At 36.2% G+C, this 22,732-nt stretch overlaps 1 protein-coding gene across 2 annotated transcripts in view; it reads left to right on the forward strand.

The window, feature by feature from the left end:
* RAB6A (RAB6A, member RAS oncogene family) overlaps positions 1–20,014 on the forward strand; it is a 53,031-nt gene extending 33,017 nt beyond the window's left edge. For both annotated transcript variants that reach the window (XM_016208478.2, XM_016208477.2), the window contains exons 6-8: positions 2,155–2,248; positions 16,723–16,789; positions 18,016–20,014. In XM_016208478.2, coding sequence (XP_016063964.1) covers positions 2,155–2,248; positions 16,723–16,789; positions 18,016–18,080 — 226 coding nt within the window. In that variant the 3' untranslated portion in view covers positions 18,081–20,014. The remainder of the gene's footprint in view (positions 1–2,154; positions 2,249–16,722; positions 16,790–18,015) is intronic.
* The last annotated feature ends 2,718 nt before the right edge of the window (positions 20,015–22,732 follow it).

The raw sequence follows: 22,732 nt of genomic DNA on the forward strand, positions 1-22,732 counted from the left end.
AGAAAGGGAGTTAACTATGCAGAGATTTTAAGGAGGAAAAGCTCCTAGGCAGATGGCTCAGAAAATGCAGAATCCCTAAATTGGGAATACACTTACGTTTTTTGAGGAGCAGCAAGGAGGCCTATATAGCTGGTAAGGAAAATGATGCAAAGAGTAGTAGACAATGAGGTTAGAAAAACAGCCAGCCTGGTCAGTGTGACTCACTGTCTGAGCTTCGATCCATGAACCAAGAAGTTACCAGATCAATTTGCGGGCTTGATCCCCAGGAGGGTGCGTGCAGGAGACAGCCAGTTGATGTTTCTCTCTCATCCATGTTTCTATCTCTCTATCCCTCTCCTTTCCTCTCTCTCTTAAATCGATAAAAACATAGAAATATAAAATAAAACACACACACAATAATGAAGGCCTGGTCATGTAGGGCAAAACTTGCGTGGTCATCACTGGTCAAATTCAGATATATTTTGAAGATAGAACTTTCAGGATATATTGATGCAATGGATGGGTTACGTGCTGATAGAATATGGGGTCTGAGAGAAGGAGAAGTTAAGGGTGATACCTAGATTCTTGGCCTGAGTAACTGTCATTAATCAAGATAGGAGAGAATGCATAGAGAGATGGTTTGGAATGGAATATCATAACTTCAGTTTTGGTCATTTTAAGTTTAGAATGGTTATTAGATATCCTAATATCTTATTAGATGTCAGGTAGACAGACATATGAGACTAAAGTTCAGAGCAGTGATCCAAGATAGATATATAAGTTTGTGAGTCATCAGCATATAGATGGTACTTAAAACCATGGGATTGTGTGGGATCACCAGGGGGAGTAATTGTAGATAGAAAAGAGGTCCAAGAGTGAGTTTTAGGGCATCTGACAGAATTATTTTTAGGAAATTCACACTACTAAACCATTCAAGATTGTCACCTTTCAAAATGTGAAGAAAAATTGTTGTTTAAACACCTATGTTGCCAGCTAGGCTCTTGGAACACCAAGGTAAATGAGATAACCTTGTACATGAAGAGCTCACAATTTGAGACACACTGCTAAGAAGAATACATCACAAAATACCCTCTAAAATAAGTATTAAAGTATTAATACTATGTATCAAGAGACCTTAACATACATGTCTTTTTTTTTTTTTAATTCTTACCTGAGGATTTTTCCCCCATTGATTTTTGGAAAGAGTGGAAGGGAGGGAGGGAAGTGGGGGGGAGAAAGAGAAGGAGAGAGAAAGAGAAACAACGATGTGAGAGAGACACATCGATTGGTTGCCTCCCTCATGTGACCCGACGGGGGCTGGGGATCAAACCTGCAACCCAGGTATGTGTCCTGAACAGGAATCGAACCCTTGACCCTTCAGTGTACAGGCCAATGCCCTAACCACTGAGCAGTACCAGCCAGGGCCAACATATATATCTTTTGACTCACTTTTTTACTTACAGATATTCACAAAATCCAACCTCAGGAAACAATCCATAGTGTGCAAAGTATTAAGCACAAAGATGTTTATAGCAGCATTTTCACATTAGTGTAGAATTTCAAAATAGCTTACATTTCTAACAGTTTTGGAATGGTTATATAAATTATAGTAGCAAATTGACAAATTGTCTAGCCATAAAAATTATTTTACATAAAGTTTTTAATCACAAGATTAAATATTTATGATCTAATATTAAGAGAAAATAGCAGGCTATTAAGTTTCAAAAAATAAAATGTTACAGGATAAACTCAGCCAGATAAAAGCAAATCATTAAAAAAAGGTATATATATATATTTTAATATATCTATTGATTTCAGAGAGAGGAAAGGAGAGGGAGAGAGAGAGAGAGACAGAAACATCAATGATGAGAGGGTCATTGATCAAACCCACAACCGGGGCATGTGCCCTGACCGGGAATCGAACCCTGATCGCCTGGATCCTAGGTCAACGATCAACCACTGAGCCACGCCCGGCTGGGCAAAATGTATTTTAAAAAATTGTTTAGTTAGGTATAACACACAAGTATACACATTTTAAGTGTACTGCAGCTTAAATTTTCAAACTAGTCTTGTCTGTGTAACAAGCACCCATATCAAAAGTTGGTTTCAGAACTTTGTTTCTAATCTTTATAATATCTTTCAAAATGAAGAATTTGTTTTTTTATTTTTCTACAGGCAAGTGTCAATTGAGGAGGGTGAGAGGAAAGCCAAAGAGCTGAATGTTATGTTTATTGAAACGAGTGCAAAAGCAGGATACAATGTAAAGCAGGTAAGTGTTCTTTGAGTATAGGTTGCCCATATTATGAAATAATTGTATGAGTATTCTATTCTCCAGTGTAAGATTCTCTTTCAGTTAGCACATTAGGCCTCATGAACTAGTTTATTAAACAGTGAAAAAAATATAAATGTGGCATAGTTTTTGGAAAAAGAGACTTGCCAAACTTTCAGATTGTGCACAGGATTTCATTATGATTTCAAGATTGTGTGATTGCAAGGTTGTAAACTCACCATACTCTCACTACTTCCCTACTGCATTGCTTCAAGGTAACATTTCTTATTTTAGAGTTTGATGGTAAGATTATGATAAAAGAAAGCAAATATTGCTGTTAGGAATGGTATTTTTGCTTGTGATGAAAGTACATTCTGGTTATTCTGGTTACTTTATCCTTAACAAACTATGGGTGTGTTAAAACAGTGATTATAAAAGGAGTGCTGGGGCGGTGGGGGACAGGAAAATATATGGAGACCTCATGTTATCAAACTTTTCTGAAAGATGAAGTATCTGAAAACTCACCTGCTTAATTCTTCAGGGCTACATATTATATAGAGTAGTAGTACCAGATTTATAGTATTTACAGACCAATAAATTATTATTATTATTCTCACTGAGGGATTTTTTTTCAGAGAGAGAGAGAGAGAAACATTGATCGGTTCCCTCCCCGACCGGGGATTGAACCCTCAACCTGGGTATGTGCCCTGACTGGGACTCTAACCCATGAGCCTTTGGTGCACAGGACAACGCTCCAACCAACTGAGCCACACTAGCCAGAGCTAAATTATTATTTTTTTAAATTCTAAGTGATTAATAGTGGGTTAAATTAAAATCCTTCAAAATGAAGTAGAGCTTTATGAAAAATTCTCTATATTGTTTTGATTTTTGGCACTTTGTTTCCCATCTCTCCTTGCCTTAAAACTTGTAAGTAATACTGAATTGTCACTAGTTACTTCATAGCATACTCTTTCATGGCTCCCTGTCTTTGTTTATGCTGTTTTTCTTTTTGTTTCTTCTTCCTTCCTACTGATACCTACTCATCTTTTAAGTTTCAGTTTAGGTGTCAATTTTTCAGAAACATTTTCTATGAAATTCTCTACCATACCTCCAGGCTATTGTATTGCTAAATGACCACTCTGTGTTTACACAGACACTTGACCTGTGAAACCACTGTCATAGAACTTACCACATTATGTTGAAATTATCTCTCCCATCAAAATTATATATTCCTAGGACCTACCAATGCATATAGAATTTAGTATGCAATAAGTAATTGAACCTGTAGGAGCCATAGACAGTTAAAGAATTTGAGTAATAGAAGTACCACAATATTATCACATGTCACTGTTCTAGGACAAAGCAGTGGGTAGCTTCATCTAGCTTTCTCTGTTATAGATATTTTAATAAAGATGTGAGCCAATTTCTTGTGTGTCAAAGTGTGGCCTTTCTATAGGACATATTTCAGTCTGGGTTAATGTCTAAAGCAGAGATTGCTGTTTCTCCCTAGTCCTGACCCTAAGTAGTCTCATAGTTTGGAAGCTCTCATATCATCATCGTGACATTTAATTCCTTCCAAATTTAGATAACTCCTAGGATGTTGAGAGACAGGATATGTCATTCATTTGCTATTTTATAAACACAATTTTTAACCACTTTACTTAATTATAATTTATGTACCAGACATTTCACGTGTTTTAAATGTACAATTCAGTTATTTTTAGTGAATTTACAGCATTGTGCAACCATCAGCACAATTTGATTTTAGACCATTTTTATCACCAGTTACATAATTTTTTTCAAGAGCTTGACCCATTCAGACAGATATAGCTAACCAGTGATAGTGAAGAAAGACTTCTTTGATAAAACAATCTCGTCCTGAATTCAAAACCCATTTGCTACTTTATTATTTCTGCTTATGTTGGTGCTATGTCTGAACATGTGATTTTCCTGAAGTTCCTGATTCTTTTGGGACTTGATTTTATTATCTTTAAATATTAATATGACCTAAGTTACTATTTTCAAATTTTATTTTTTTACAGCTTCCTTAAGTCACAAATACCATTACTTTTTATTTTATAGGTAGTACCACAGTATATTAGAATTTTATTTCAATATCTGAAGACCCATGCTTTGTCAGCTCATATAATTTATTTAAGGAAGAAAAAAATTCAGGGCCCACTCTCCCCAAATGAGAGAATGAAACCAAAAAAGAATTAAAATCTTATGTTAAGCCCTGATCGGTGTGACTCGTTTGGTTAGGCATTGTATAGTGCACCGAAAGGTTGCTGGTTCAATCCCCATCAGGACACATACCTGGGTTACGGGCTCCATCCCTGATTAGGGGCAGGCAGGAGGCAGCTGATTGATGTTTCTCACATTGATGTTTCTCTCTTTCTCCTCCCTTCTTCTCTCTAAAAAATCAATTAAAAATATTTTTTAAATCTTATGTTAAAAGCGCATTTAAATGAAAGGGTAAAATCTTCCCCATTTAACTTCATTGATTAATCATATAGAATATATTTCTGTCATGTGATGCAATTACTAATTGATTTTAAGTATTAGCTAAGAAATACATTACATGATTTTTTATGTTTATTTCTTGAATTAGTTTTTATAAAGGCGCTTAAGAGCTAATCAAATAGGATATCATTAAGAAACTTTGTCTTTTACCCTAGCCGAATGGCTCAGTTGGTTGGAGCATTGTCCCCTGCACCAAGGTTTCAGGTTTGATTCCCTGTCAGGGCACATATGTAGGTTGCAGGTTCAGTCCCCCGTAGGAGCATGTATGGGAGGCAACCGACCCATGTTTCTCTCCTCACATCGATGTTTCTCTTCCTCTCTATCTAAGATCAGTTTTAAAAGACATATCCTATATTGAGGATTAAAAAATAAATAAAATTTAACAAAAACCTTTGTCTTTTTTCTTAAATACTAGAAATCATTCCATGTTAGGAGAAAAAAGAAAAACCATAGCCTTGATACCACTTGATATATTAGCTGTATAGAACAATTAATATTTTCCTAAGTGAAATCTAAATCAAATCTGCCAAATAACCATTGTCCAGATTCTGACTTCAGACCAAATGCACTTTGTGTGTTTGGAGTACAGTGACAGTGTCTGTTCTTACAAGTCTAATGTTTATCATGCCATTGGAAAGCTTGCTCAATAGAAGAAAAAAATGAGTGATAAAAGCTTTCTCGAAGACAGAGTTTTGAAATCTCTTAAGTTTACCATTGAGGCCAGGAATGTATTTTTCCTCCATCCTGCTATCTTTGGCAAATTGTCCCTAGGAAGCTCTCCTTGGATTAGAAAATTCTTTAATGGTTCTAAACTTTAATGTACATGAAAGTTACCTGTAAGCTCCTGGGCACTACTTCCAAATATTGATTCAATAACTCTAGGGTAGTATCCTAAAATTTACTTTCTTCTTTTTTTTTTAATCTTTTTTTATTTCAGAGAGAGGAAGGGAGAGGGGGAGAGAGTTGAAACATCAATGATGAGAGAGTCATCATTGATTGCTGCCCTCTGCATGCTCCCTACTGGGGATCAAGCCTGCAACCTGGGCATATGCCCTGACCAGGAATCAAACTTTGCTCTCCTGGTTCCTAGGTCAGTGCTCAACCACTGAGCCATGCCCAGCCGGGCTAAAATTGACATTTTTAACAAGAATCCCAGGTGGGATTGAAACTCTAAGCCGTATCCCTGGAGTAAGCAGTAGCTGAAATCTCTGCTGCTCATTTTTTTCATCTTGTTGCTTTCACATGGCCTTCTTGGAGTCTCTTTTACATATGTACCATTAAAGAATCAACTGAGGCCTGGCTGGTGTGGCTCAGTGGTTGAGCATCAACCTACAGTCCAGGAGATCGAGGTTTGATTCCCAGTTAGGGCACATGCCCGGGTTTTGGGTTTGATCCCCAGTGGAGGGCATGCAGGAGGCAGCCCATCAATGACTCTCTCATCATTGATGTTTCTCTCTTTCCCCCTCTTCCTTCCTCTCTTTGAAATCAATAAAGATATATTTTTAAAAAGAAGGAGGAAAAAAAAGTACATGCCAGAAAACACTTAAAAAAAAAATAAAAAATCAACTGAGGCCCTGTCCGCTGTGACTCGGTTGGTTGGAGCGTCATCCCATACACCAGAAGGTGGTAGTTCAATTCCCAATCATGGCACATACCCAGGTTGTGGGTTCGATCCCTAGTTGGAGCATGTGCAGAAGGCAACTGATTGATGTTTCTCTCTCCATCTCCTCTCGCTCTAAAAAAAGAAAAAGAAAATCAATCAGTAAAGAAAGAATCAACTGAGGGTTTGAAGGAAATTTATATGTAGATGTTAGGACTCCTCCTCTTGTCTGTCTCCTTTTTGTTATTTCCTTCTTCAGTGAAAGCCACACTTGCAGTCCGCTAACACCTCAAACCTGTAAAACTCTAGTTTTCTACTTGAGTTCTAGCTACTCCATATTTCACAGGCTTGGCATAGCTCTTGGGAAAACCTGAATAAACATGGATCTCAGCCAGTGAGTGTGGGTTCTCTTCTTTCCAGGGTTGAAATCTCCCTCATTTGTACCGCTTTTTATTGCTCTTGAGAGCCTTCAAATAATTGTTTTTTATATTTTGTCCAAAGTTAAAAATTGTTATCTTCAAGAGTGTTATCCCAGCGTTATCTACAAGAATATAAGCTATTCTCCTATATCCAAATCTGAACACTATACTGAACTTATGGGGGTAAAAGTTAATATCTGATAAATAAAATAACAGAGACTATTTATCATGTACATACTTAGTTTTATTTAACATGGAAGGCTAGTATATTCCTAAATTTTGCATGTTATTGTTTATCTAATATCAACACAAGTGGACTTTTGAGTTAAATTTTTGATCAGTGAGTAACACATATCAGAAGTAATTATGAAGAAATAATCTCAGACCCCTTCCAAGTGTGTGTTGTAGGTCAATCACAATTCAGGAATGGTTCTGGTATTCAGAAACTTACCAAGGAATCACAGTCATTGTAAATTTTTTTTAGGAAAGCATTGCATGTATATTTTTTATTCAGCCATATATGTTTGCAATGCAGTTACTTTTGATGATTGTGCATTATGCTCATTTTATGTGACAAAATCATACCTTTTCACTGGAAGGTATACAAGAAGTATAAAAGTTTATCAGTACTAAAGGTATCATCTAGTTGCACTTTGCATATACAGAGATGTTTTCTAACTTTTTGCTAATCTGCTAATTGGATTCCTCCTACCTACTCCCTCATGTACTGAATAATAATACATATAATAAAAGCTTAAAATGGGCTTTGTCTATTGTTTTGTTTCCTTTTTAAACAATTCTAGGAGAGATTTCATTAATGCATCATTTAATATCTGACCATGGTTGAACTGATTGGGCCTTAGTGCCTGAGAACTTTGGCTTAAAATAAAACAAATTTATTCCTACCCAATACTGCTATTTTTTCTTCATATTTAAAAATATTCTTTGCTGAACCCTTTTACTCTTTAGTCTGATTTAAGCTCTTATCTCTAAAGCCCTGTTTCTGTCTTAAAGAATATTGTAGTTTTTAAATAAAAGCTATTAGCGCTAGAACTAGAATAAATAATATCTAACATGGTCATTTGTATTATATAGTATATTTAAGTAATGTTTTTTATTCCCTTCAATATTTCCTTAAAAGATAGCCTAAGAAAAAGTACTTACCCCTTATTTTCCTAATTCTGTTTTTCTAAAATGTAGTAATATTGTTTTCTTTGTAAAAGTGGAATGCTGTTTAAATTGCTGGAGAAAATGGTAATGATAAGGTGATTGTTCCAGGCTCCACCTGACTTTTCATTTGATAATTAGTATATTCTTTTTTATATATATGTATGTATATTTTTATTTATTTTTAGAGGGGGAGGAAAGGAGAGGGGAAGAGAGAAACATTGATATGAGAGTGGGACATCAATCAGCTGCCTCCTGCACACTCCCCACCAGGGATCCAGCCCACAGCCCACCCTGTGCCCTTACCAGGACTCGAACCGGCAACCTTTTGGTACACTGGACAATGCCTAACCAACTGAGCCACACTGGCCAGGGCCTGAGAATTAGTATATTATTTATTTATTTATTTATTTATTTTTTTAAATATATCTTTATTGATTCCAGAGAGAGGAAAGGAGAGGGAGAGATAGAAACATTAATGATGAGAGAGTCATTGATCGAGCCCACAACCTGGGCATGTGCCCTGACCGGGAATCAAACCCTGATCGCCTGGATCCCAGGTCGACGCTTAACCACTGAGCCACGCCCCGCCAGGCAGTATATTTTTTAAATGAAGCATTAAGTGTGTATGAGTGTCAACTTTCTTACTATATTTTCTGATTTTACAATACTGGAAAATAGAAAAGGAACAAAATACTCCTTGATCTTGAACTTCTTAAATCATCAATGCTTGTCAGAAGAAAAATATTTGTTTGTAAGAAAGGGGAGTCCTTTGTGAGAAATTAGTGACAGCTGATGGGCATCGGTGCTAATAGGTCAATGAAAGCTTGTGTACATAAAGTGGAGTTACATGTGAGTGAGTGAGTGAGTGAGTGAGTGAGTGAGTGAGTGAGTGTGTGTGTGTGTGTGTGTAAGAGAGAGAGAGAGAAAATTATTTCTGCTGAGATAGCATATGTACTGTAAGCACTGGTAGCAATGGTGTCTTTTCCACAGTATCACATCCCATGTCTACCAAAGTTCTTGACTCATAGTAGGTCTTCATCTTGTACTTTTACTATGTACCTTAATCCACAGGTATCAGGTACCTTCAGTATTCAAGACCACTTTAGGTAAAATTACTTAAAATACGGGTTTTTTTATTTCAAAAAACTTATGATATTGTTGAGCACTAGAGTCATATTCTCATAAAAACTCTGCAGTAAAGGGTAGATAATACATGACACACCTAGTAAATGCTACAAACAGTAAGATCCACAGTAATTATTGAGATGTAAAATGAATGCTGGAACAAGGAGATAAGTTGAAGAAATGAGTAAGATCACAACAGTTAGGATAATCATGGAGGGCTTTGTTTAAAAACACCACAATCTGAGCTAAACCTCTTGAGTATATTTGATTTGGACAGATAAAAGACAGGGGATACTCCAAGGAGGAAGAGAAATGAACATATAATACAAGACCACCTAGCATACATTTATATAAATATTATGTCATAAATATTAACTTTAAAACATTTCTTTATTGTCTTCTTACCAAGCAAGCACATTACATACAATATGGAAGTGCTTAGATAGTTGTTGAATACAGGAACGAATCTATGTAGTAGTCCTCTAAGTCAGCTACTATTGTTGCTCTGATTTTAGAGAGAAAATCTGAGGCACAGGTCTTATATAACTTTCCCAGAATTGCCTAAATACTATGTGTCAGAGCCACTTAATGTACCAGGTACTTATCTCTCTTAATTCTCATAGTATCCTTATGAAGTAGGTAGATGTATGAATTTCACTGATAGGTAACCAAAGTTTTAGAGGCTAAGTAATTTGCTTAAGATTATAGCTCAAGGCTCTGGCTGGGAAGTTCAGTTGGTTAGAGTGTTGTCCCAGTATGCCAAGTTTGCAGGTTCAATCTCCAGTCAGGGCACATAAAAGAATCAACCAATGAACGAATAAATAAGTGGAACAACAAACTGATGTCTCCCCTCCCCTCCCCTCCCCTCCCCTCCCCTCCCCTCCCCTCCCCTCCCCTCCCCTCCCCTCCCCTCCCCTCCCCTCTCACCCTCTCTCTAAAAACCAATAAATAAATATTTTTTAAAAAGATTATAGCTCAAGCTCTAATTTGAACAGTCTATTTAGTTCCAAAGTCTGTGCTCCTACCCGTACACTATTCTGCCTGTCTCATATTTAGTCTTACCCCTAATTTATCCTTTTGTACTTCACATCCCTAATACAGTAGGACTTTAATGTCACTGAGTGGGCAGGAATCCAAATATATGATGACTATGAACTGGTGAAAAGAAAAATATTGACCATGCTCTTATTCAATCATTAATTAACTCATCAGATGTTTATTGATCATCTCTTACATGCCTGGTTCTGTTATAGGTGCTGAGAGAGAATAGTAAAACATCTTAAGTCATATAATTATGAGTTTACACTCTAATATGTAGAGTTAGGCAATAAATGAAAATGTAATACTTCAAGAGGTTAGAAGTGCTGTGGAGAAAAATAAAGCAAGGTCAGTGAGATAAAGAGTACTGGTAAAGGGAGTTAAATACTCATGTTTTATAAAGGGTAATCAGTGAAAGCCTCTCTGATAAGGTGATATTTGAGCAGAGACCTAAAGGAATTGAGGAAGTGAGTCATTTCTATATCTGGGGAAGAACATTCTAAGCATCAAGTGCAGTGACAGGATCAAAGGTACTTGTCATGTTTAAGGGATATTAAGGAATTCAGTAAAGTTAGAGTGTAGTGAGGAAAGGGACAAGTGATAGAAATTGAGCTCATAGGAGAATCGTTTTAGGTGACAGAGGTCTAATTCCGCGTAGGCTGTAGTTAAGGATTTAAACTTTTATTCGGAGTAAGGCAGGAAGCTGTCTGAAGTTTTTAATTAGGGACTTGACATGAGATTTAGTATTTAAAAGAAATTACTGGCTGTTCTGTAAAAAATGGACTGTAGAGGGTAAGGGTGGAAGCAAGCAGACATGTTAAAATTGCAACAACAAAAAGTATTAAACTAATCCTTCATTTAAGACATGATGGACTACCAGATCTAGCAAAAATTCAAAGTCAGCTAATACTAAGCACTCACCATATGAGAATTACAATGGTGTATAAAATATTCCTTACCCTTACAAAGTTTATTTTCATAATTTTTCTTTAAGCTGGTGGAACTGATTAGCTTAGCTTGTTCTTTGAAGGATGGGATTTCTTCTTGCTTATAAAATACTTGTTTAAGCCCTGGCCGGGTAGCTCAGTTGGTTAGAGTATTGTCCCAGTCTACCAGGGTTGCAGGTTCAATCCCAATCAGGGCACATACAAGAATCAACCAATGAAAGCATAATAAGGGGAACAACAAGTTCAATGTTTCTCTTTCCTTTCTCTAAAATCAATAAATAAAAATTTAAAAAAATTTTTTTAAGTACTTGGTTAATTTTATAATAAGGTAAGAACTAATAGCAATGATTTTACTTTGAGATCTCTTCCAATTCACTCCTTTAAATTAAACACCTAAAATTGTAGCCCAAAATATTCAACTTGAAAATTTCTATGGAGAGCCTAGATGCAGATTGTCATCATCTCCAGATCTAATTCCCATAGCTTTCACTGCAATTTAAATATGACTATTTTCCTCTAGAAATTATAAGTAAAATACCATACAACTGGAGGTCAAAGTGGAATTAATACCCTTTTTCCAGAAAAGAAAGTGTTCTGGTAAGCATGCTAGCACGGATGCCTGAGAACGCCTATAGAAAGTGGATACTCAGTGAGTACAAGTGTGAGGATTTTTAAATATATTACCAACTGTACCGACCCCATACTTTGTCATACGTGATTCCTAATATAGCCAAATTCTCTGTTAGTATATCATTGGCATTTAAGAAATTGATTTTCCTTTAATGATTATTTAAAACAACTTAAACACCTAGAGTTTTTTGTTTCCTGTCATATGTATTTCTGTGAGGATAGAACTTGACTTTTGTAAAGCATTTTCTTGGCTCATTTTGGGATGTCCTGAGTTGAGTACAGGTTAGTGACATTGATTCTTTTAATCTAATTGAAATGTTTTGAATGAGCACCAAATTTTAAAAATACGTTGGTTAAAACTATAGATAAACATTTTTGGTCATAGAAAATGGATTAAGTTTTTATGTCTGATTTTTTGTTAAAGTATTTCACAAAGCAAATTCTTACCCAGGATTTGCAGCTATTTCTTCACACAGCACTTTTCGCAGATAGCGTAAGGTAATAGAAAGAATGTGAACCTCGGAATAGCTCTGCTACTTATTTGGTGTGTAGCAAATAGGTCATTACTTCTCATTATATTTGCATGTTTTAATTGAATCCTTTTTTTATTTGATTGGAGATACTATCCAGCAGCATTTGTTTTTTTCATCAAATTGAAGTTTGATTATTAGAGTTTTCCTTCACTATCACTCTCTGCATATACATTTAAAGTCTCTTTTATACTTCCTTTTTCTACAAGGAACTGAGTAAATTGATTTCTTTTGTTGCCCATTTGTTGCGGGGTCTGGAGGATTCAGTGGGCATAACTATTGCTAGTTTTTCTTTCACTTGATAAAAGAATAGCCTTCTCAGATCTGTGATCATATGCTAAGTAGTAGTATGGATAGTCTGCCTAAGGAATTAAATGATAATTCAGATGCAAGTGAACCCAAAAAAGTCATCAGCTAAAGGCACTAATCAACTGTATGTACTGCACTCTATGCTTTCTAATGTATTTTCACACCCATTAGTTGTTTGTTCAACTAGCATTTTTTTAAAAAAACCTACTGCATGTCAGGTAGTAGGATGACAAAAATGAAATATGAGCTTTGCTCTCAGAGGGAAAGACAGGGATGTAAATAGACCATTACATTTAGTGTAGTAAAAGCTCTGAAAGAAGAAATACAGGATGCCATTAAAGTATATAGAAGTATTTTATTATATAGGAGGAGGATGGGATTGGAGGAATCTGGAATGAATTAAGGAAGTTTTCTAGGGAACTGTCAGGATTGGATCCTGAAAGGTAAGGGTCAGATAGACAGATTGGGCTGGGAGCAGGGCAGAAGATATATATTCCAAGGAGAAGCAGCAGCATTGTGTCCTTTGAACCTCACAATTACGTTCCCTTTTTTATTAGAAGAAATCTAAAAATTAGAGAAATTCACATCCTTGAGGTAACAAAGCTGTAATGGGGGGTAGTTAGTACTAGAGTTTCTTGGCTCAAATTTTGTACTCTTTCTATAAACATTGAATATTGTGTTATATTATGAAAATAGGTAGACAGGTGTGACTATAACAATACCCTCCCTAAACAACCTCATTAGTTAATGTACTTTTCATTAATTAGAACCTATTTTAATTTTTTAAGAGTCTCAAAACTTGTAAACCTCATTTTATTTCATTTTCATAGAAAGTAAACAAACCTTCCCTGGAAAGAATATGCCTCACCCATGAAAAAAAAAATTCCATTTCTAAGTTAGCCTGTAAAATAACCTTTGATATCCTTAGGAGCTGAAAAGATTATGCATTTTGCACAGATAAGTAATTTAATAAATATTTCATGTCAGAAGCAAGCTATGACGTCTTGGAAAGATTTCTATGTATTTCTAAGGAAGAATATTTCACTTCTGTTCTAATATTTTCAGAAGGTCTCTCTTAACCTCCATACCTTTTCCAGCAGTTTTACATAATTTCTTAAAGCAGAATTTTGTACCTGTAGGTGTTTTGCTATAGAGTACTAGAATCCACTGCAGAATATCACATTGGAAAAACTTTCCATTCCCCTAGCCCACAGGACCATGAGTTACTATGACTAGTCTTGTTTATTAAAGACTTCCTAAATAACAGATAGGTCCTAAGCAGTTAGCATAACATAACATGATTTCCCTTGAGCTTTATAATAATCTAGTCAGTTAAGTATACTATTATTTTAAACCCAATTTACAGATGAGAAAACTGAGGGACAGACAGATGACGTGTCATCTAAGTGGCCTACCCTGAATGTTAAATGCACTTTACATTTTAGTTTTTAGCTTTCTGCCATCTCACCCTAATATCTTTCGCTTTCAATATGTGATGTTATGTCTTTGTAGCCATAGTAAGACACTAAGTCCTCATGCAAACTGCTTTTTTAGTGCCTTTCCTTTGTCCCCAGGACAAAGTTTATATTCTTTCCAGGTCTTTCTTAGTCTGTCCTTCAATATATACAGCTTCATCCTAATTCTTTTACATATTCTATGCTCTAGCCTGTCAGGACTGCCTAACCATTCTTAAATATGCCTTGTGCTTATCTACCTATGAACATTTTATTCAGGCAGTTCTTGCCTCTGATAATTTTCACACTTCTTGTCCTTTGCCCTCATCTCTATTGAAATCAGAAATGTGCTGAGTCTACATTGGGCTAGATGACCAAGTGTTAAAATCATTGAGACCAAGACTGAATATCACCATTACAGAATGAATTTCTGGGATACAAGTTCTGATCTAGTGCCACATTGTTAGCTGCTAGATTATTTCTGTAGTCACTATATTTATTTATTGCCCGTTTGCAATACTCAGTAGATGGTTATTTTTAGGTGATGTTGTGGGGGAAAACATTTTTAGACTTTATTTCTATAAAATATGTTTTACTTCATCCTCTATATTCTTTGTGTCTAGGTGAAAGGTGATTTTTAATGGGTGTTAGACTTTTTCTTGATGCATAAAACTTTGAACTGCCAGTTGTCATTCTTTCAGTTCATTATCTAATGCTAATACACAAAAACTTCAAAAAGATTAGAATTGTCTGAGTTAATTACATTTTAATAAACACTTTCTAGTTTTACAAGGGCGTAATACTCTTTTTTCCTAAAGTTGTCTAATTTACTCTGTCAGTCTAATTTTGTATTTCAGTTTTGTGAATTTTAAGTAAATTTTGTTCATAAAATTAGCAGCTTTGAGTCATTAATTATTGCAGCATGTATTCTTGTATCTAGAATGTTGATTTATACTTGAAACTGAGTATTCATGTATTAATCCAAATGCACCCCCCTTTTACAATTAATGTCATATTGATTAGATTAATGCTAATTTACACAACCGTTTGATCATGCACAATTTCTAGATTACTAGAATATGTTAAGATAAGCATTCTACAATTTTAAGTCTAATAGCTAATTTTGGTTGAATATTGAGGCTAATGCCTAACTTTGGGATACTTCTAAAGTGCTACTAAGCCATATAGAACCAAGACAATTATACTATTTCTCACGTGTTTCCTAATCCAATCCCATTGGGTGATTGCCTACAGATAAAAATTTGCACCTTTCCTATACTTTCACCATACAGACTGCAGCCTCAGCCTTTCATCTCTTGCCTTTGTTCTTTCTGTTTCCTTCTCACTTTATTTTATTTTATTTATTTATTTTTTTAAATATATCTTTATTGATTTCAGAGAGAGGGAAGGAGAGGAAGAGAGAGAGATAGGAACATCAATGATGAAAGAGTCATTGATTGAGCCCACAACCTGGGCATGTGCCCTGACCAGGGAATCGAACCCTGATCGCCTGGATCCCAGGTCGACGCTCAACCGCTGAGCCACGCCCAGCCGGGCTCCTTCTCATTTTAACTCAGCAGCATTTATGGAGCACTAAAACTTGGAGCACTTTGCACAGTATATTTTTCAGCCAAGTGAAAATTTAAAACTGCCATTAATTCCCAACTCAGATGTTACGCCCTAAAGATTTTTCCCAGCCTCCTGAGGAGGACTTTCTTTCATCTGTATTCTCGTATCATTTTGTATTTCCTTGGTTTATAGCATTCGTCACATCGTAATGTAAAGAATTGTTTGAGTCTGTCTCCTTTGCCAAACTGTGAGCTCCTTTAATTAAAAAACTACATCTTGTTCATTTCTGTGTCCCTGGAGAACTTGAGACAATACTTCAAGTAAGCAGATGCTTAGTTTGAGGGAGTTACATCACATTTAACGTAGGAACATAGGAATTTTATACTGTATGCCTAACAAAAATATATGACTGAAATAATCCAGCAGTTGTATGTGCCATTCTACCCAGTGAATGTTTGTCTAGGTTTGGGGACAGAATAGGCATGAATCTGCTGTTTCTTCAGTCAGTCTTTTCTGCTCCCACATGCCTCTAAAGTGAACATCTCACCAGACCTGAGTGTCATTCTCATCCTGAAGATATTTTTCATTACATCATATCAAATACAAGTCAACCACTTCCACCGGTGCTCTTTCCAGTGACAGAGGAAAAGCCAGCTGTGTTTAACTGAAGAGGTGGCATGTTGGCCTCTAACATAGTGCTTTCTTAAAGACAAGGGTAATTTTGACTAGACTGACTTTCATTATATGTACACTGACTTTAGAACCTAACCCTTTATAAAAGATAGGAATGCCACTATACAGTGTTACTGAATGAACAGTCTGTCCTGACTCTGAGTTCCCATAGTACAGTACTTTGTTTTTATGACTCAAATCACATTTTTGCTGCTTATTTCTTATTTGTTTGTTCGTGTCTAATCTCACCAGTTGGAGAGCAAGGATCATACCTTTATACCTCTTTGTATTTGGTATACTGCTTTTCATACAGTATTCTATTTATAGAATAAATAGACATTTTAAGATGCTTTCATTATGGTAAGGTTTAAATGAGGAATAACCTAGAAGCCATATCCTTGAACTCAGCATTCAGTTGTCATCCACCTTTACTTGATACCTTTGCCAAGTTTTCCCTGCCAATGATCACATTTCTCTCTTTTCCACAGCTCTTCCGACGTGTTGCAGCAGCTTTACCTGGAATGGAAAGCACGCAGGACAGAAGCAGAGAAGATAGTATCCTTTCTATTTCATTGGAAAATGTTTTTATCACTAGTCCCACTTGGTTTGCTAAGGAATATTATGCCATTGCCTTTTACAGCCAGGGATTGATGGCTTAGGAGCATAGAAGCTCTGAGGTTTTCTATAGCAAATGAGATCTGGTTATCCAAGTACACACTTTACCCTGCTGCTCACTACAATTAATCAGGGAGAGAATTTGTGTTTGTTTGTTTGTTTGCTTGCTTCCTTTTTTTTAAATCGTCACCTGAGGATATTTTTTCCATTGATTTTCAGAGAGAGTGGGAGGGGGAGAGAGAGAAACATCATTGTGAGAGACACACATCCGTTGGTTGCCTCCTGCACATGCCCCGACCAGGGCCGGGATCGAGCCTGCAACCGAGGTACGTGCCCTTGGCTGGGATTGAACCCGGAACCCTTCAGTCCAAGGACCGATGCTCTAATCACTGAGCCAAACAGACTAGGGCTGCTTGCTTGATTTTTAATAAGCAGGAAACTCTTAGAGTCCCAGTCTTTTTTTTTTCTTTTTCTTTTCTTTGTCTTTTTTAATCCTCACCCAAGGATATGTTTTCTTACTGATTTTTAGAGAGCAAGGAAGGGAGGCAGGAAATTGTCTGGAGCTTTATTGTGGCTTCTGCTTTCAAAAACAATGTAATGAAGTGAAGCACATCTAATATCAATAATTTCAAAGGATTTTGAATTTTGATATTTACATTGTTGTATATTTATCTTCTAGTGTTTTTCCATATGCAGACATTTTTATTAAGCCATACAATTTACAGCACTTTGTATTCAGCTCATCCTACTTCTAAATGTTTTGTTTTCTAAGCCTTTATTACTTCTAATAGCATAATGTGTTCTACAAAGTCCCATCATTTATTAAATTCTCTCCCAGTTGTTGGAGATATCTTGTGTATTTTCAGATTTTTATTATAGATAATTCCATAAGGAACATCATTTTTATATGGTTTCTTGCTCCTGTAGCATAATTTCCTTAGGAAAGATTCCCATGAATAGAGAGATTAACCTTATTCTACCCTTGCTGCATATAGTAGGTATAAGCAAGTTTATTCCATTTGAGCACCTTATTGTATTGTGAGCTAGCTCTATAGAAAATAGTGGTTGTTAATAGGAATGGGAGGGAGGGACTTGCCAGAGATGTCAGTGTTTAGCAAAACTGGAATTGTACTTCCCCATTTATAGCTCCTTAACTTTTGTTTCAGTGATTGACATAAAACTGGAAAAGCCTCAGGATCAACCAGTCAGTGAAGGAGGCTGTTCCTGCTAATCCCTCTTGGCATCTTCAACTTTTCTCCAGAAGCTCACTGCTTTGGCCCCCTTACTCTTTCATTGACTGCAGTGTGAATATTGGCTTGAACCTTTCCCTTCAGTAATAACGTATTGCAATTCATCATTGCTGCCTGTCTCGTGGAGATGATCTATTAGCTTCACAAGCACAAAAAAGTCAGTGTCTATATTATTTATATTTTACAAAAAGTCAAACAATTCCAGCGATAAATTTAAAAATTAGATACATTTTCTTAACTTTTTTTTCCTTTTTAACATTATGATAATGCACTTCAAAATGATGGAAATCTCAACAGTATGTGGCTTGGTAAAGGAATAGCTGTTCACAGCAGCACTTGCCTACCTACTTGACCTCTCCCTGCTTTTTTCACCTCTCCTTTACCTCATTCCCTATCATTATTCTCTGCCTCTCAAAACAAACGAGGTGGCAAAGCAGCAGTCAGACCAAGCCCATTGGAATTATCTTTCTATTTTAGTGATACCACTTGCTTTAGGCCTTGGGTCAAGATGTCCAAAATTATTCTTGAGCACTGAAGTAAATTACTGAGACCTTATTTGAGGTCAAAACTCGGTTTTTATCATGGTAGGCAGTGCTTGAATAAGAAGTGTTCTGGTGCATCTTTAAAATGAGTTCTAATGAACATAGTACTTACAAGTAATGAACACACAATGTATTTCTGACCAAGACTAATGACCCTTTCACATGTTAGACTCTGGGAGAGAAAAGTGAAAGTGCTCCAGAACAGGTTTTTGATATTTAATTATTCTAAAGAACTATCTCTCCCAAGATTCTAAAATTGTCAAGATAGAGTTATTCTGTTTGTTTAAAAAAACTTTTTTAAGCAATACATTTCTCCTGGGTTTTTGTTTTTTTAAAATGTTGTACAGGCAAGGCACTGTAGAAATAAAATTTCTTTAAGAAGAACCAGTGGAATAACTTAAATTTGGCGCCTTGATCAAAACTACTATACCCAGTAGAAACGATGATATCTAAAGCTTACCAACAAAAGAATCCTCAACAGAATAGCAAATATTTTGCTCAGGATACTTTAGGTCAGATTGAAAATGGTAGGTTTTCTTATAAGCCCCTAGAGGCAGATCTGAAAAAGCATACATAGAAGAGGGTAAGAGAGAATGGAAATAAAACTCAATATTATGCAGATTTATGCCTTATTTTTTAGCTTTTTTTTAAATGTTAGGTCTTTTAGGCTGGTTTTGCTTTTTTTTAGATCTGTATAGTTTGGTTAATTAACTAGTAATTTAGTTTATATTTAAGCTACAATTAATCTTTTTTCTTTGGTGATATTTATTTCTTTGCCTCTTTTAAAACTACTTTTAATTTTCAGATGTTTAATCTGTCTAGAGCTTCATCACCATGGCAATGTGTATTTCCCTTAAAACACTGCAAACAAATATACTAGGAGTGCACCATTTTAATCTTTACTAGTTATTGTGAGATTGCTGTGTAAGTTAATAAACACATCTGTAAATACATTATTTGCAGGAAGAAATTTTCTGAGTTACAGCTTGGGAAAAGCCTGCTGAATTTATGTTGTAAGCATTACTTAACACAGTATAAAAATGAAAAGAACAAAAATATCTTCATACTTCCTCATCCCCTCATTACAACAAAACCCTTAACTAGGAGAACCTCGTTTCCCTCTTTCCTCTTCCTCCTCCCCTTCCCATTTATTATCACCTTCTAATATTCAGAGAGCTCTTGGATAATGGGTCTGAATAGAAAAATGTTTTAAGATAATCATTAGCCCACATACCAGTAACTTATACTCAAAGATGGGATGGAGTTGTAAAGTGCTTTTATAATACAATATTATTGTTAAAGGCAAGGGTTGACTTTTTTGTTTTATTTTGACATGGCATGTCCTGAAATAAATATCAATTCAATATGGCAAATGGGTCATATTCTTTATTTGGAAGAAGTTGTGATTTCTGACATGGGGTGATTGACTTCCTACACTATAGCATTTGATTCTTTTTATGTATCTTTAAGACAGTAGCCAGTTATGCTGCTTTTAATATTGTACTTTTATTTAGCTTGGGGTTCTTCAACTGAAGCAGTGAAGTGTGTTCATAGACCAAATTTTTTTTAATAACAATTTTGCTGCCAAATATATATAAATAAAACACACAAAAAAACAATATTGATTTGGTTTCCCATTCCTGCCAAGGTGGTAAATTAGCATGTGCTTCTTATTTTCTCCCTAGAACTAAAAAGGGGAGTATAGAATCCAGGAAAATAAAATAAAAAGTGAGGGAGAGTGGCTGCAACTTGAAAAACAGGGCCAAGTAAGAAAAGTAGTTTTAAAGGTCAGCCTTTTCCTCCTCGCTCCTAACCCGACCTTTGCCTTGGGATAAGGACAGCAAACTACTACCTTCCCACCAAATCCAAATCCAGCCTGCTATCTGTTTTTTAAATTAAGTTTTTTTGGAACTCAGCCATACTTTCTCACTACAAAAGCAGAGTTGAGTAGTTGTGACAGACCTTATAGTGCAAAACGCTAAAAATATTTACTATCTGGCTCTTTACAGAAAAAAGGGCTAACCCCTACCTTGGTACAAACCATAGCTGTCCCATTTACTATAGAAACTGAAGCCATAGGCCAGACTACTGGTGCAGGTGCCCACGGGGGTAATATTAGGGCAGTATGAAATCCCTGATAGTGAGGGATTGATGAAGTGATCTGCCTGCCTTTGATCTTTTAGTACTCTACCTTTTCCCTTTTAAAACATCAGTTAGTGGACTGTAATCTAGGGAGAGTGCCTCCTGTAAGAGCTGCTTTTTCCTAAACTATTTAAAGGCTTCTTTCTCTTAGCATAATGTTTTCAGTGTTCATCCATGTTGTACCATGTATCAGAATTTTATTCCTTTTTATGGCTGAATATTCCATTGTATGTATATACCACATTTTATTTACTCATTCATCTGTTGATGGACACTGACATTGGTTTTACCTTTTGGCTATTTTAAGTAATACTGCTATGAACATTGGTATACAAGTGTCTGCTTGAGTTATTGTTTTCAGTTCTCTTCATTATAAGAGTGGAATTGCTGAATTATATGATATTCCTGTATTTAACTTAGTTTAACTTTTGAAGACACGCCAAACAGCTTTTCATAGCAGCTGCACTATTTTACATTCCCACCAGCAATATAGGAGAATTCCAATTTCTACACATCCTCATCAACACTTTTTATGTTCTGAATTTTTAATAGCCATCCTAATGCATGTGTAGTGTTATCAGTCTCATTGTGGTTTTGATTTTTCCATTTCCCTAATGACTATTTTTTTTAAAAACATGTTTTTATTGATTTTAGAGAGAGGCAGGGAGAGGGGGAGAGAGAAACATCAATGAGAGAGACTCAACATCGATTGGTTGTCCCTTGCATGCCCCCTACTGGGGATTGAGCCACACTCTGGGTAGGTGCCCTAACTGGGAATTAACCCAGATGACCTTCTGATGCATGGGGCGACCCTCAACCAACTGAGCCACACTGGCTGGACTCCCTAATGACTGTTGATATTGAACCTCTTGTTTACTGACCATCTGTATATCTTCTTTGGAGAAATGTCTCTTCAAGTCCTTTACCCATTTTTAAGTTGGGTGGTTTATTTTGTTGTTGTTGAGTTATAGTTCTTTATATATCCTAGATATTAATCCCTTAATAGACACATGGATTTACAAATATTTCCTCCCATTCTGTGAGTTGTCTTTTCACTCTCTTAACAGTGTCCTTTAATTTACAAAAGTTCTAAATCCTGATCAAGTCCAATTATCTTTTTCTTTTTCTTTTTTTTTTTTGGCCTATGCTTTTGGTGTCATAGCCAAGAAATCATTGCCAAACCCAATGCCATGAAAATTTTCTTCCCCGTTTTATTCTAAGAGTTTTATAATTTTAGGTCTTAAATTTAGGTTTTTGATCCATTTTGAGTTAATTTTGTATCTGGTATAAGGTAAGAGTCCAACTACTTTTTTGTTGTTAATCCTCACCTGAGGGTATTTTTTCCATTGATTTTTTTTTTTTTTTTTAATATATCTCTATTGATTCCAGAGAGAGGAAGGGAGAGAGAGAGAGAGAAACATCAACGATGAGAGTGTCACCGATCGGCTGCAGCCCACAACCCGGGCATGTGCCCCGACCGGGAATCGAACCCTGATCGCCTGGATCCCAGGTCAACGCTCAACCGCTGAGCCACGCCCAGCCGGGCTCCATTGATTTTTTTTAGAGAAAGTTGAAGAGGGAGAGAAGGAGGGCGGGAGAAATATTGATGTGAGTGAGAGAGAGACATTGATTGGTTGCCTTCCGCATACGCCCCATCTGGGACCAGGGATCAAACCTGCAACCCAGGTATGTGCCCTCGATAGAGAATCGGACCCGAGACCCTTTGATGCGTGGGCTGATGATGCTCTGAGCCAGACCGGCCAGGGCTCCAACTTCATTCATTTGCATGTGGATATTTAGTTTTCCCAGCAGCATTTGTTTTTGAAAAGACTTTTCTTTCCCCATTTAATTGTCTTGGCACCCGTGTTGAAAATCAGCTGATGGCCATATATGTGAGGGTTTATTTCTGGGTTGTCTATTCCATTGGTCTGTATGTCCGTCTTTATGCC

This window comes from Miniopterus natalensis, chromosome 11 (assembly GCF_054644295.1).
Source record: "Miniopterus natalensis isolate mMinNat1 chromosome 11, mMinNat1.hap1, whole genome shotgun sequence".
NCBI classification, from domain to species: domain Eukaryota; kingdom Metazoa; phylum Chordata; class Mammalia; order Chiroptera; family Miniopteridae; genus Miniopterus; species Miniopterus natalensis.